At 38.6% G+C, this 16203-nt stretch overlaps 1 protein-coding gene across 1 annotated transcript in view; it reads left to right on the top strand.

The window, feature by feature from the left end:
- Positions 1–16203, top strand: part of MAP3K15 (mitogen-activated protein kinase kinase kinase 15) — a 113715-nt gene that overhangs the window by 27508 nt on the left and 70004 nt on the right. Inside the window, 2 exon segments of the mRNA XM_036744203.1 lie at positions 1588–1738; positions 2964–3071. Of these exon segments, the coding sequence (XP_036600098.1) occupies positions 1588–1738; positions 2964–3071 (259 nt within the window).

The raw sequence follows: 16203 nt of genomic DNA, 5'->3' as shown, positions 1-16203 counted from the left end.
AAGGAAGATGGGAGCCAATGTAACCCATATAGACAGTCCTTCTGCTAAGACCTGCTGTGGAGTGGGTTAGCAGGGGTGGGGAGCCTGCGGCCTTGAGGCCACACATGGCCCTCTAGGTCCTCCAATGCAGCCCTTTGACTGAATCCAAACTTCACAAGGGCTGCATTCGAGGACCTAAAGGGCCACCCGTTCCTGCTTCAACAATTCGGCTAGCAGCTGGTGTGGGGGTGAAAAACCAACACGAGCCCAACAACAAGAACGCTGCAAGCTCAGGTTCTTTGGATCTGCTTTACTAAGGAAAGCAACGTTAAGGGGTAACAATCTTACTTTAATCCAACATACAAATATCATTCACTCATCTCCCTGAGCTTCAGAGCAAATACAAACAGAGCAAATAAATACAAATCAGCAGATAGATTTCTGTTTGATAAAATCACAATATACAGTTACCAGAGAAGCATCAACATCTGGGTTTTCTTCAAAGCCGGGGAGCTCCTAACAACGGCTTGCCTAGAGTCACACACCACTCCTGCTGTAGCTTGGAGCTCCAAAAGAGAAAGGCAATCTCTGGGTTTATATATTTTGTTCAGGGTCAAAGGTGAGTCACACACAAGACTCACCGATGTGACCTAAAATCGTCACAAAAATTCGACTTAAACCCATGTGGTCTAAAAGCCTCTGATGTCACAAATACGTCACTCAAACCCATGTAAACTAGGCTTTCCCTTGAGGCAAGGAGGTCATCAAAGACTCCTAATTTAATCAAGGAAACAAAGGCCAAGCTCTTCAATGAGTTCTAAGAGCCCATCTTGATTCCCAATACAGTTCCCCACCCCTGGGTTAGGGGGAAGTGTGGATTTGCTCCTTTTGGGACCTCCACGCTTTCAGTTTTAGACCTTTAAACTACTGACCTTTCCAAAGTCACCGGGCCTGCAAAAGTAAAGAGCCCCAGGAATAGAAGAGGGCATTTGAGAAGAAAGATGACAAGGTAAACATTTACACTAAGACTAATAATGCATCTCTCTTGTACGAGAGGGGCCAGTCTAGAAGCAGGTTTCATTGTGGAGCCAAACCAGCCTCTTCAGTCTTTTGAGAATGTCCGGAGCCACAGTGGGGGAAACTTCCTGGGTCCTTTCTCGACCAGGAGGACCTCTTTGAGGTTTTTTTTCCTTGCTTGAATCCCTACCTCCGCTCTCAAGACATCACCCGTGTGATATCATCGGTCCTCTTCAAGAATGAAGGATGAACAACAACCACCACCATCTCCCCTCTAGCAAAAAAAAAAAAATCCATTTTCCATAGGTAAAGAGCTAAAGAATAGCTTGTATACGTTACTTGAGTGGTTTATACGCTCAACCAAGTCAGGGCCGTCATCTACCTAGGGAATATTTATTCTCAGCTCATAGTTTCATTAAAAGGTAAGAGAACTTACAATTAGCTTTACCTTTTGGCTCTTTCACCTGAATATATTGCCAAGAAGAAGCTGACTGTGAGGATGAACTCATGACTCAGTAGAAATCAAGTTTCAGGTATAATTACATTCTTTTTCTTGAGGGGTCTCATTTCCCTGTGTTTGTCTTCCTATAGGTATCTGAGGTCATTAGTTCAGAATCTGCAGCTAATTCAACGCTTTAAGAAACTCACCATTGAACACTCTCATAGACAGGAGCTCCTTAACTTCTGGCTGGATATAATTTTTGAGGCAACCAAGGAAATCATGAATGGACTGAGATTTCCGGTATGATATTCTAAAATCCATTTATTTAAGACATTGTACATGGATTGAGGAGAGGGTTTATTACTTAAAAATTTCTGAAAGACATATTCCAGAATATGCTTTAAAATAATTAGGAAAAGTGTTAAAGCTTATTCATCAATTTTTTTAAAAAGTAAATTCCTATGATGTTACAACTATTTGTTTTAGCCATGAAAGTGGGCTAGCCCCCTGCCTTCAAGGTGTTTCCAGTCTGATAGTTTTCCAGGAGTGTGCTGGAGTCAGATGGAAGCCTGATTGCTAAAGGATTTGAGCACTTACACCTTGGAAATCAGCAAAGGCTACAAAGCAAGGCTTGATTTCTTGTTTTGTTGATTGTCTAGACTTAATGAGATGAAGAAAATGTTAATGACAACTTAAAATTGTGTCTGTGCTTTCAGAGAGCCGGTTATTGAATGTCTACCAGCACATCTCTGGTTTTACCTGTGCCCTTGGGTACATTTTATTCAGAATTCTTCAGTGACATTGTTCCCTAGAGGCTCATAGATCTAGAGGCAGAAACGTCTAGAAAAGTCATCTAGTCTAAGTCCCTCATTTTACAGACGAGGAGACTGAACCCTAAAGAGGTTCAGTAATAATTAAGAGCCAGCTAATAATCATGAAGATAGTGCTGTGGATAGAGCGCTGGGCCTGCAGCCAGGCAGACTCATCATCCTGAGTCCCAATGTGGCCTCAGATACTTCCTAGCTGTGTGGCCCTGGGCAAGGCACTTAACCCTGATTGCCTCAGTTTCCTCATCTGTAAAATTAACTGGAGAAAGAAATGGTAAATCACTCCAATATCTTTGCCAAGAAAAGCTCATGGACAGCATTGGTGCGCTAAGGCCCACAGCATCACCAAGCGTCAAACAGGACTGAACAACAACAGTAGGGTAAGTCCTAGCACCTAGTCAGTGCTCGGTTTGCATCCTAAGGGCAGAAGAGGCCAAAGTTCATTTTTTCATTTCCTTCCCTTGTTGCAGTTGCATAGTTCCTGAAAATCAATGATTGCTCCCTCCTTGTTTTCTGCAGTCAGAACAAGAGATTCTTCTGAAGCTTTATAGTATAATGTAGATTTCATATATAATGTGTGTGTATATATGTGTGTACATATGTGTGTATATATATATATATATATATATATACACATATACATATAATGACTATTACGGCACATTCTGATAGGTTACAAATATTTGTTCTTATTTCAGGTTCTAGTGATTGAGCCAACCAAAGTCTACCAGCCTTCTTATGTTTCCATAAACAAGGAGGCAGAAGAGAGAACTGTCTCTTTGTGGCATGTCTCACCCACAGAAATGGTAAGAAAAATAAATCACAGCCATTCTTTACGCCATTCAATACTCTTTAATCAAATATCTGCATTTTAGCTAGAAGGGCCCAAGTACACGGGCTCAGAGCAGCAGCAGGGCACATCCCTTTTCTATCTACCACACTTGGAATTGGCAAAAGTGGGGCTCTGGTTGGGATCTGAAGGAATCCAGGGAAGCCAGCCAGCCTAGATGAGGAGGGAGAGAGGTCTAGGCGTGGGAGGGAGCCGGTGAAAATGGCAGGGAATGGTGGTGCAAGGAACGAGGCTGGTTATGAAAATGGAAAACTTCAGAATTCTGCTCACTACTGAAATCATAAAACTATAGATTGGAGTGTACTTTTTGGGTAGACAGGAATGTAGGATGTGTGTGTTTTTAGAGGTAACAGGTTTACATTTCCCCTTTGTACCTAAAAAGTCTTCAGTCTTTTTTTTCCTTTTATAAAATGATTCTGTTTTAGTACTTCAGGGTTTGTCCTCTAGCCATACGTATCCATACGTTAGCAGCTCTCCCTCCCGAACTTGGTAGGAATGCATAAAGTTTTGGTTTTTTTTAAGAAGCATGCAAATTGAACGTGATTTAGAGCAAGGGCAAATGTAAACACAAATGCCTTCAGAAATAAAACACGTAAAGAAGAGTAAGCAAATTCCCAAATCTAAAATAGAAACATCTCACCAGAAATAGACGGAGTCATGAACATCTCAAGTGTAGACCGGTAATTCTATCCAGTATTTGATGCCAGGAACACTCCTGTCATGGTCCAGAGTGTAGTCAGCAGTCATTGATAATGATGGAGGACTGTGTAATTCACGTTTTCTCTGTATCGGATACATTAGACATTCTAAAAAAGGAAGTGAGGACATTGGAGATGGCTGAGTTAGCGAGCACACAGTACTCATCACTGTCTTTTATTTGATGTGGCTTTTTTATGCAGCAAACGGACTTCATTTATTTGTCTCCTTTTTGTTTTGTAAACAGCAAGGAAACACAGGTGCTGCCTCATTTGGTATAATGTATGCTGGTATTGTTGTTATTATTGAAATTACCGTTTTATTTTTGTGTATTTCTGTTAAAATTGCAAAACAGCTTGTGCTTCTTGGTTAGCTTTTTGCTACTCTCTGACATCGAAGGTGCCGGTTGCTAAGCATCTGTTGTGAATTATTGAGAAGCATCTGCCAAAAACTACTACTAATAAAATATTCATAGCAAGCTATTTTAAGTTTTGTGCAATTGTTCTATCTATCTGCCCTAATCATTTGAATTCTATAGTTGTCTCCTGTCTTTAATAGGAATTTCCGTGGATAAATAAACTATCTTCCTATTTGTGAGAATGCTGGAGGCTATTTTTAATGAGTGGTTGAGTGAAAAGGAATCATTTGGGATTTTTTTCTTTGAGGAAATATTTTCAAGAGTAGATGTTAGAGTGAGGACCCATAAACACAACAAAGGTTTGGTTTTTTTCCCTTTTGGGAAGATGTTTTCATCAGTTTCATTGTTTCTATTTATATTCTTTTTTTCGAGTTATTCTTTTTAAATTATTTTTATTTTTAGTTCACAACATTCAGTTCCATAGGTTTTGGGGTTAAAAAAATCTCTCTCCCTCCCTTTCCTCCCCCCTTACCCCCAAGATGGCATGTAATCCAATGTAGGTTCTACATATACATATACATCAAATTTAACTTATTTACATAATAGTCAAGTTGTAAAGAAGAATTATAACCAATGGAATGAATCATAAGAATGGAGAAATGGGAAATCCGGGGGCGGAGCCAAGATGGCCAAGTGAAAACAGCATCTTACTGGAGCTCTCTCACAAGTTCGGTCAGATTCCTATAAAAAAGTGAATCTGAGCAGATTTGAGAGAGTTAGAAACTGCGAGCAGTCTGAGTGGGGCAAATTTCAAGCCAGGAGAGTCTGAAAGGTCGACAGGATGGATCTGTAGGCTGGGAGAGCGCTCAGCGTGCAGAGCTGTGCCAGACAGCACCAAAGCGGAAGCAGCTGTGGAACCAACCAGCGGGACAGGCTGGGAGAAAGCTGGGTGCCCAAAACTGGCAGAGATCCCCAGGCCTTGCAACGCAGGACAGGAGTCTGTCCAAGGACCAGAGGCAGCAATGCAATGTTTCTCCTGAAGCTTACAGCCCAAAGGATTGAAATGCACCTTCTTGAACTTCTGGGAGACACAATGGCCAGGTAAACAGCTCTAATCCCTCCCCCCCCCCCCACCCAGAGAATTCCTCAGGAAAAAAAGCTGGAATAGAGGAGACAGAAGTGGGGCTTCAGTGGATGAGCAGTGGGAGTTCCTGAGTCCCAGAGGGGCAGAGCCAGCAGGGGTCAACACCAGGAGCTCAGACGTGCCCTTGCACCCCCAGGGGAAGTGGCAGACACCAGCACAGACAACAAACAGCTGAGACCATTGCTGAAGAGCAACAGTGCTGTAAAGCAGCCCCAGGGGAAAAGGAGAATCCAGGCAGCCAGACCCCTTCCCCACACCTCAGGAAACTGAAGGTTATCATACACAAAGCCAGGAACTAGACTCACGATCCACAGAACCAGAAACCTGGGACAGAGCTCCCTGAGCCCCAAAAGCAGAAATACACTGTAAAGCTGGGAAAAAGCTAACCAACATGAAGAACACGAAAAAACCGAGGACCATTGATTCATTTTACTGAGACAGGGATGATCAAAATACCAATTTGGAAGAGGATAGCATTGACACTATACCCATATCTGATACCTCAAAAGGGAATGTGAACTGGTCTCAGGCCCAAAAAGCATTACTGGAAGAGCTAAAGGAGGATTTTAAAAACCAAATTAGGGAGGGAAAAGAAAAAATGGAAAAATTGGAAAAAAAAACCTGATGAAATCAAGTCTTTAAGAAATAAGATTGGTGAAATGGCTATAGAGATTCAGAATCTAAACAGAGAAAATGACACCCTGAAAGGTAAAATCAACCAATTGGAAAAGGAGACTCAAAAGCAAAATGAAGACAGCAACTCATTAAAAATTAGAATTGAGCACATGGAAACTAATGACTCTATGAGGCATCAAGAAGTAGTAAAACAAAATGTAAAGAATGAAAAAAATAGAAGAAAATGTGAAATACTTGATTGGAAAAACAACTGACCTGGAAAATAGGTCCAGGAGAGACAATCTAAGAATTATTATTGGTCTACTGGAAATCCATTATGAAAAAAAGAGCCTTGACAGTATCTTTGAGGAAATTATCAAAGATAACTGCCCAGAGGTCCTAGAACCAGAGGGTAAAATAGTCATCGAAAGAATCCACCGATCACCCCCTGAAAGAGACCCCAAATTGAAAACTCCAAGAAATATTATAGCCAAATTTCAGAATTACAAATTCAAGGAGAAAATACTGCAAGCAGTCAAAAAGAAACAATTCAAATATCATGGAACTATAGTCAGGATCATGCAGGATCTTTCAGCTTCTATGTTAAATGACAGGAGAAATTGGTATATGATATTCCAAAGGGCAAAGGAGCTGGGACTACAACCAAAGATCAACTACCCAGCAAGACTGAGCATAATTTTTCAGGCAAGGAGATGGATAATCAATGAAATAAGGGAATTCCAGACCTTCCTGATGAAAAGGCCAGAACTCAATGGAAAATTCGATCTTCAAACACAAAACTCAAGAGAGACATAAAAAGGTAAACAGGGGGAAAACCCCCCACAAACCTTATTAATCAATAAGGGTAAATTATTTACATCTTTATACAGGATTATATCATCTTATGTATCATATATGTGTACATATATATGTCAGTCTTGAGAATAGTACAGTTATTATGGTAATTGAAAGGGATACACATAGACTGTAGATGTCTGTATAAAATAACTGATATAAGAATAAAAAAAATAATTAAGAGATATAAAGGGAGGGTTCTGGGAGAAGAGGTGAGGAGGTAGGAGAAAAGAGTAAATTACATGAAATGAAGAGGCACAAAAACACATTATAGTAGATGGAAAGAAGGGAGGGAGAAGAGCAGTATTTGAGCTTTACTCTCATAGAATTTGGTTCAAGAAGGGAATAACATACACTGATAAGTATAGAAAGGGGGAAAAAGGGAGCGAAGAAGTGGGAAACGGTAAGATAAGGGAGGGGAATCAAGAGGGAGGGTAAACTGAGGAAGACGGTGGTCAAAAGCAAAACTTTGTTGAAGAGTGGAAGGGAAAAGGGAGAAATAAAAGCATAACTGGGGGGAAATAGGATGGAGAAAAAGACAGGTAGTAATCATAACTGTGAATGTGAATGGGATGAATTCTCCCATAAAAAGGAAGCGGATAGCAGAATGGATTAAAAACCATAATCCTGTAATATGGTGTTTACAAGAAACACATTTGAAACAGGTGGATATACATAGGGTAAAGGTAAAAGGCTGGAGTAAAATATATTATGCTTTAGCTAAAGTAAAAAAAGCAGGGGTAGCAATCCTAATCTCAGACAAAGCAAAAGTAAAGATAGATCTAATTAAAAGAGATAAGGAAGGACACTATATCCTGCTAAGAGGCACCATAGACAATGAAGCAAAATCATTATATAACATATGCACCAAGTGGTTATAGCATGCAGATTCTTAGAGAAGTTAAGGGAGTTACAGGAAGAAATAGACAGCAAAACTATACAAGTGGGGGACCTCAAACTCCCCCTCTTTGAACTTGGTAAATCTAACCTCAAAATAAACAAGAAAGAAGTTAAGGAGATGAATAGAATTTTAGAAAAGGAAGATATGATTGATCTCTGGAGAAAACTGAATGGGGATAAAAAGGAATATACTTTTTTCTCATTGGTACATGGCACATACTCAAAAATTCACCATGTACTACGGCATAAAAACCTCACAATCCAGTGCAGAAAGGCAGAAATAGTCAAAGCATACTTTCCAGATCATGGTGCAATAAAAATTGTCATAAAGAACCATGGAAAAATAAGCTAAAAATTAATTGGAAAGTAAATAATCTAATTCTAAAGAATGAGTGGGCCAAAGAACAAATCATAGAAACAATTAATAGCTTCATTCAAGAAAATGACAATAATGAGACAACATACCAAAACTTATGGGATGCAGCAAAAGCAGTTCATAGGGGAAGTTTTATATCTCTAAACGCTTACATGAATAAAATAGAGAAAAAGGAGATCAATGAATTGGGCATGCAACTGAAAAAGCTAGAAAGAGAACAAATTGAAAATCTCCAATTAAATACCAAATTAGAAATACTGAAAATCAAAGGAGAGATTAATAAAATTGAAACCAAGAAAACTATTGAATTAATAAATAAAACCAAGAGATGGTTTTATGAAAAAACCAATAAAATTGATAAACTCTTGGTCAATTTGATTAAAAAAAAAAGAAAGAAGAAAATCAAATTACCAGTATCAAAAATGGAAGGGTGAATTCATCTCTGATGAAAAGGAAACTAAACCAATAATTAGGAATTATTTTGCCCAATCGTATGCCCATAAATTTGACAACCTTAGGGATATGGATGAACATCTGCAAAAATATAAATTGCCCAGGTTAACAGAAGAGGAAGTAAAATTCCTAAATAACCCCATCTCAGAAAAAGAAATTGAGCAAGCCATCAATGAACTCCCTAGGAATATATCTCCAGGGCCAGATGGTTTTACATGTGAATTCTATCAAACATTTAAAGAACAATTAATTCCTATAATTTATAGACTATTTGTGAAAATAGGTGAAGAAGGAATCCTACCAAATTCTTTTTATGACACAAATATGGTACTAATACCTAAACCACAAGGAGTCAAAACAGAGAAAGAAAATTATAGACCAATTTCCCTAATGAATACTGATGCAAAAATTTTAAATAAAATATTAGCGAAAAGATTGCAGCAACTTATCAGGAAAATAATACACTACGACCAGGTAGGATTTATTCCAGGAATGCAAGGCTGGTTCAATATTAGAAAAGGTATCAGCATAATTGATCATATCAACTGGACATAGACCAATATCTTATACCATACACCAAGATAAAGTCAAAATGGGTACATGATTTAGGAATAAAGGCTGATACTATAAGCAATTTGGGAGAGCAAGGAATAGTTTAACTATCAGATTTATGGAAAAGCAAAGAATTCATGACACAACGAGAGATAGAGAGTATTGCAAAGTGCAAAATAGATAATTTTGATTATGTTAAGTTGAAATGTTTTATATGAAAAAGCCAATGCAACAAAGATTAGGAGGGAAGCAAAAAATTGGGAGAAAATCTTTACAACTAATGTCTCTGATAAAGGCCTCATCTCTAAAATATACAGGGAACTGACCCAAGTTTATAGGAATACAAGTCATTCCCCAATTGAGAAATGGTCAAAAGATATGAACAGGCAGTTTTCAGAGGAAGAAATTAAAGATATCTATAGGCACATGAAAAAATGCTTAAAATAACTACTGATTAGAGAAATGCAAATCAAAACAACTCTTAGGTACCACATCTCTCCTGTCAGATTGGCCAACATGACAAACCAGGAAAATGATAAATGCTGGAGTGGATGTGGGAAATTTGGAACATTAATACATTGTTGGTGGAGTTGTGAACTGATCCAGCCATTCTGGAGAGCAATTTGGAACTGTGCCCAAAGGCCTATAAAAATGTGCATACCCTTTGACCCAGCAATACCACTTCTAGGGCTATATCCCAAAGAGATCACACAAGTGGGAAAGGGAGCTGTATGTTCAAAAATATTTATAGCAGCTCTTTTTGTGGTGGCAAAGAATTGGAAATCAAGGCGATGCCCTTCAGTTGGGGAAAGGCTAAACAAATTGTGGTATATGAATGTAATGGAATATTATTGTGCTATTAGAAATGAGGAGCAGACAGATTTCATTACAACCTGGAATGACTTGTATGAACTGATGCTGAGTGAGGGGCACAGAACCAGGAGATCAATATACACAATTACAGATCTGTAAGGATTAACTTTGATAGACCTGATTCCTCTCATCAATGCAAGGTTCAAAGACAGCCCCAAAAGACTCATGATGGAAAAAGCTATGCACATTCAGAGAAAGAGTTATGGAGTCTGAATGCAGATTGAAGCAAACTATTTGGCAACTTTTTTTTCTTTCTTTTTTGTTTCATTCCTCCATTCTTTTTTTAATTTTTTTTAATTAAGATTTTTTTATTTTTAGTTCATGACACTCAGTTCCACATAACTTTGAGTTCCAGATTTTCTTCCCCCCCCTCCCCCACCTCCCTCCCCAAGACAGCATGGAATCCGATATATCTTCTACATATAACTTCACATTGAACTTATTTACACAATAGTCAAGTTGTAAATAAGAATTATGACCAATGGAATGAATCATGAGAAAGAAGAAACAAAACAAAACAACAACAAAAAAAAAAACAAAGACAAAAGCAAAAGAAAAAATGGGGGAAAAAAGAGGCGAGCATAAAGTATGCCTTAATCTGCATTCAAACTCCATAGTTCTTTCTCTGGATGTAGATAGCTCTCTCCATCATGAGTCCTCTGGAGTTGTCGTTGCACCTTATATTGCTGAGAAGAGCGAAGTCTATCAGGGTTAGTCTGTCACAGTATCCATATATCTGTGGTTGTGTATGATGTTCTCCTGGTTCTGCTCCCCTCACTCAGCATTATATTGTGTAGGTATTTCCAGGTTATTATGAGGTCCACCCATTTGTTATAGCGCAGTAGTATTCCATTACCTTCATATACCACAACTTGTTCAGCCATTCCCCAATTGATGGGCATCCCCTTGAATTTCAATTCTTTGCTACTACAAAAAGAACTGCTATATTTTTGTACATATGGGTCCTTTTCCCACTTGTGTGATCTCTTTGGGATACAACCCTAGAAATGGTATTGCTGGATCAAAGGGTATGAGTTCATACATTTTTATAGCCTTTTGGGCATAGTTCCAAATTGCTCTCCAGAATGGAGAGCTGGATCAGTTCACAACTCCACCAACAATGTAACAGTGTTCCTATTTTCCCACATCCACTCCAGCATTTATCATTTTCCTGGTTTGTCATTTTAGCCAATTGGACATGAGAGGTGTGGTATCTAAGAGTTGTTTTGATTTGCATTTCTCTAATCAGTAGTTATTTTAAGCATTTTTTCATGTGCCTATAGATATCTTTAATTTCTTCCTCTGAAAACTGCCTGTTCATATCCTTTTACCATTTCTCAATTGGGGAATGACTTGTATTCCTATAAACTTGGGTCAGTTCCCTGTATATTTTAGAGATGAGGCCTTTATCAGAGATACTAGTTGTAAAGATTTTCTCCCAATTTTTTGCTTCCCTCCTAATCTTTGTTGCATTGGCTTTTTTATATAAAATATTTCAATTTAACATAATCAAAATTATCTGTTTTGCATTTTGTAATACTCTCTATCTCTCGTTGTGTCATGAATTCTTTGCTTTTCCATAAATCTGATAGTTAAACTATTCCTTGCTCTCCCAAATTGCTTATAGTATCAGCCTTTATTCCTAAATCATGTACCCATTTTGACTTTATCTTGGTGTATGGTATAAGATATTGGTCTATGTCCAGTTTCTGCCCTACCATTTTCCAATTTTCCCAGCAGTTTTTGTGAAATAGTGAATTCTTAGCCCAGAAGCTGGATTATTTGGGTTTGTCAAAGAGTAGATTGCTATGGTCATTGACTACTGCGTCTTGTGTACCTAACCTATTCCACTGATCTACCACTCTGTTTCTTAGTCAGTACCAGGTAGTTTTGATGACTGCTGCTTTATAGTACAGTTTAATATCTGGTATGGCTAGGCCACCTTCCCTATCATTTCTTTTCATTAATTCCCTTGATATTCTAGACTTTCTGTTCTTCCAGATGAATTTTGTTATTATTTTATCCAGCTCTGTAAAATAATTTTTTGGTAGTTCAATTGGTATGGCACCGAATAAGGAAATTAATTTAGGTAAAATTGTCATTTTTATCATGTTAGCTGGGCCTAACCATGAGCAACTGATATTTTTCCATTTAATTAGATCTGACTTTATTTGTGTAAGAAGTGTTTTGTAATTGTGTTCATATAGGCCCTGGGTTTTTCTTGGCAGATAGACTCCCAAATATTTTATAGTGTCTACAGTAACTTTGAATGGAATTTCTCTATCTCTTGCTGTTGGGCTTTGTTAGTAATGTATAGGAATGCCAAGGATTTATGTCGGTTTATTTTATATCCTGCAACTTTGCTAAAGTTGTTTGTTATTTCAAGTAGTTTTTTACTTCAATCTCTAGGATTCTCTAAGCAAATCATCATATCATCTGCAAAAAGTGATAATTTAGCTTCTTCCTTTCCTATTCTAATTCCTTCAATTTCTTTTTCTTCTCTTATTGCTACAGCTAACATTTCTAGTACCAAATTGAATAGTAGGGGTGATAATGGACATCCTTTTTTCACCCTAGATCTTATTGGGAATGCATCTAGCTTATCCCCATTACAAATAATGCTTGTTGATGGTTTTAGGTAGACGCTATTTATAATTTTAAGGAAGGCTCCATTTATTGTTATGCTTTCTAGCATTTTTAATAGGGATCGGTGTTGTATTTTATCAAAGGCTTTTTCTGCATCTATTGAGATGATCATGTGGTTTCTGCTAGTTTTGTTTCCATTTATATTCTTAAAAGCTCATGTGTGGTTGCAGGGTTTTCAAGAGAATTTGCCTATTGCAACCAAGGACATGTTTCTCTGGACATGTACCAATTAGAGTGAAATCTCTTTCTTATAAGATTAAAATGATGCCTTTTCAGTGGTGTGGTTCAGAGTAAGAGGATTTCAGAGACAAAACTTTTTCTGGATGGGTTAGGAGGAAGGTATACCACCATCCCTACTTTCCCTCCAGAATAATCTGTCACATTGGTTCATTTGTGCATGGGCTCTTCTTGCCCAAAAATGTGTAGTAGCTACCCATTGCCTCAGCAGAGGTGACAAAATGAGTCTGAGTTTGCCAAATGTAACTGGGAAATGTTTAACAAAATAAATAACAATAAAACATTTGTTGTTGTTCAATTGTGTCTGACTCTTGGTGACCCCATTTGGGATTTTCTTGACAAAAATACCAGAGTGATTTGCCATTTTCTTCTCTAGATCATTTGACAAATGAAGAATCTGAAACAGACAGGGTTAAATGACTAGCCCAAGGTCACATAGCTAGTGTCTGAGGCTATATTTAAACTCAAGTCATCAGTATCCTGGATGCTCCAGGTCCAGTGCTCTATCCATTGTACTACCTAACTGCCCAATAACACAGACATGTTCATTTTGATCTTCTAAGTCAATATGAGGCCTGCAGGTAGCTGTTTGACACCACTGGCTTATAGGTTAAAATCCAAATTCTTTAGCCTGACAGGCAAGAGCCTCTATAGCCTGACCCGCCTGTCAAGGCCCTACACGAATGTCACATTCCAGTCAAATTTAGCTTTTCAGTGCTCTCCAAATATGCTGTATACACTCCTGTTTTCATGTCATTGTACCTGCCCAGGATGTGCTTCTCCAGAGTTGTAACTAGAACAGGGCAACCAAAACTTTGCCCCAAGGCATGAAAATTTATATGCAGCTTATAGCATATGCATTTAACAAGATAGAAACAACTGAGCTTAGCACTTAGCTATGAAGAATAATTAATAATATACAAGATAACTACATAGTATACTTCTCCCCTTGCCTCAATTCTGTTGCATTCTAGGTCAGCTCCCCTAGTGTCCCCCCACCCCTGTGATGTCCTTTACCAGAATGGCCTTGTGGCATCCCACGATCTCTATCTCTCCATTTCCTCCCTTTTCACCACCATACAGGATAGTGTCCTAGGATTTCTCCCTCCATGGGACCTTGTGTCCCAAAATCTCTTTCCTTTCTCCACCCCCTAAACCAGCTGAATTTGTTTTTAAGCAGGTTTAAAGGAGCATTTTTGTGAAATTTCCCCCAGGTGCCAAAATTGCTAATTATTGCTCTGCTCATTCTCCTCCCTGAGCACATAAACATCTCTCTCTCTCTCTCTCTCTCTCTCTCTCTCTCTCTCTCTCTCTCAGACTTGATTTTTTGGTTTGTGTTTTGCTTTTTTTTAATTTACAGAATAGGTACTTATTTTTTTAAATAATATTTTCTTTTTCTCTCAATATAAAAATAATTTTTAACATTCATTTAAAAAAAATTGAGTTTCAAATCCTCTTTCTCCCTCCCTCCCTGAGACAATAAGCAATCAGATGTAGTTTATACATGCATAATCATGTAAAACATATTTCCATATTACTCATTTTGTGGAAGCAGAGTCAAATCAAATTTAAAAAAATTAAGAAAGTGAAAAATAGTATGTTTTGTTCTACATTCAGACCATTCTTTCTCTGGAGGTGGATAGCATTTTTCATCAGGAGTCCTTTGAGATTGTATTGCTGAGAATAGCTAAGTCATTCACAGTTGCTCATCGTACAGTATTGCTGTTAACTATGTACAATGTTCTCTTGGTTCTGCTTGCTTCGCTCTCCATCAGTTCATGTAAATCTTTCTAGGTTTTTCTGAGAGCATCTTGCTCATCATTTCTTATAGCACAATAATATTACATTCCAATCGTATCCCACAACTTGTTCAGCCATTCCCCATTTGATGGACATCCCCTCAATTTCCAATTTTTTGCCCCCACAAAAAAGCTGCTGTAAATATTTTTGTACAAATAGGTCCTCCCCTGTGTTGATAAGCAAAATAGCCTTTGTTTTCTTTGAGTAATTCAGTGAGCCTTACTAGGTGCTAAGCCCCAGGCCCAAACCCCATTAGGTGTTAACCTAATCCATGTGGATGTGAACCTCCCAGGGTCCTAAGGGGAGGGGCCAACTCAAGAACCAATCGCCAGAGCCTGAGCTCTGGTGATTCAGACGATGTTTGATGATGTCTGAAGCCCTATAAGAAGGGAGGACAGAGCCATTTGTGTGGGGCTCTGGAGATGGTGTTGATGAGGAGACTCTGGGCAGTTGTAGCTAAGGAACCCTCCAGCTTGTAAACCTGGATGTTGAAACTTTGTTGAACTCTGGTAACTCTATGTTGGGATTGAATCAGACAAAGTCTGTTGATGTTTGTAATTTGTTTGCATTTTGTTTTGAAGTTCAGGGTGCTGGTTTTTTCCCCTGAACTAACTGAATGATATTTGAATGCTGAATTAAAAGTAAGCTTGTCAACCCCTTCACCTTGCTTTCCTTAATTAAGCAGATCGAAAGAACCTGTGCTGTTGTCAACTTTCTGGGTGCTGGCTGTGGGTGAATCTTATACCCCCACAGAAGCTGCTAGCCAGATTGTTGAAACATCCCCTCCCTCCCTTTTTAAAAAGATCTTTTTGAGATACAGAAGAATAGGTACATATTGTTGCCTTATCTGTGAGTTCTACAAGTACTCTATAAGCCTGTACTAATCTTTGGGTTGACTCAATCAGTGTAGTCAGCCCCCAATGTTGCCTACCCAGAGGTAGAATAAGGCTTCAATTCTTCCTTTCCTCAGAATAATCCTAGTGCTATTACTTCTCTCCTGTGTTTGGATCTAGTTTAGTTCCCTCCATATAATTTAATCAGTCCCTCTTAAAAGTGGTATGGTTTTATCTTGACTCTCCCTCTTGATCCAGGATGGCCTGAAACATACTGCCTAGAGCTCACACACATAGAGCTTGTATAACTCGAATTCAAGGCTCACAATGTACCTTCCCAAAGTCTTTTTAATGCCTTGGAGGGGAGCCTAAGACTTAGCACCGAGGGAGACCTTAGATGACCTCCTCATTTTATAGCAGCTCAACCCCCTCAGTTTATAGCTGAGAAAATTGAGGCCCCCAAAAGTGAGGTGAATCCTCAAGTCTTATAGGAGCTTGTGACCCCCATACCCTGTGGCTATATTGCTTGAACCTACCAAGCAATGGGACCCATCTTGGCAGCCTTCCCTGTACCCTTAGATCTCTTTCCATTCTACCTATTTCTTTTATTTGGCATGTAGAAATAAGAGAGAAGAGGAAAAGGAAAAGAATTCTCTTCAAGGAAAATGCTTTCTAGGACTTTTTTTCCCCTGCTTTCCATGAGACTGACCTCCCATCATAGGTCTAGCTCTGGGGCTTTGTGCTTGCTTC

The sequence above is a fragment of the Trichosurus vulpecula genome, chromosome 2 (genome assembly GCF_011100635.1).
Source record: "Trichosurus vulpecula isolate mTriVul1 chromosome 2, mTriVul1.pri, whole genome shotgun sequence".
NCBI classification, from domain to species: Eukaryota; Metazoa; Chordata; class Mammalia; order Diprotodontia; family Phalangeridae; genus Trichosurus; species Trichosurus vulpecula.
Note: the sequence above shows the minus strand (reverse complement) of the source record. Positions and strands in the feature narration are given on the sequence as shown.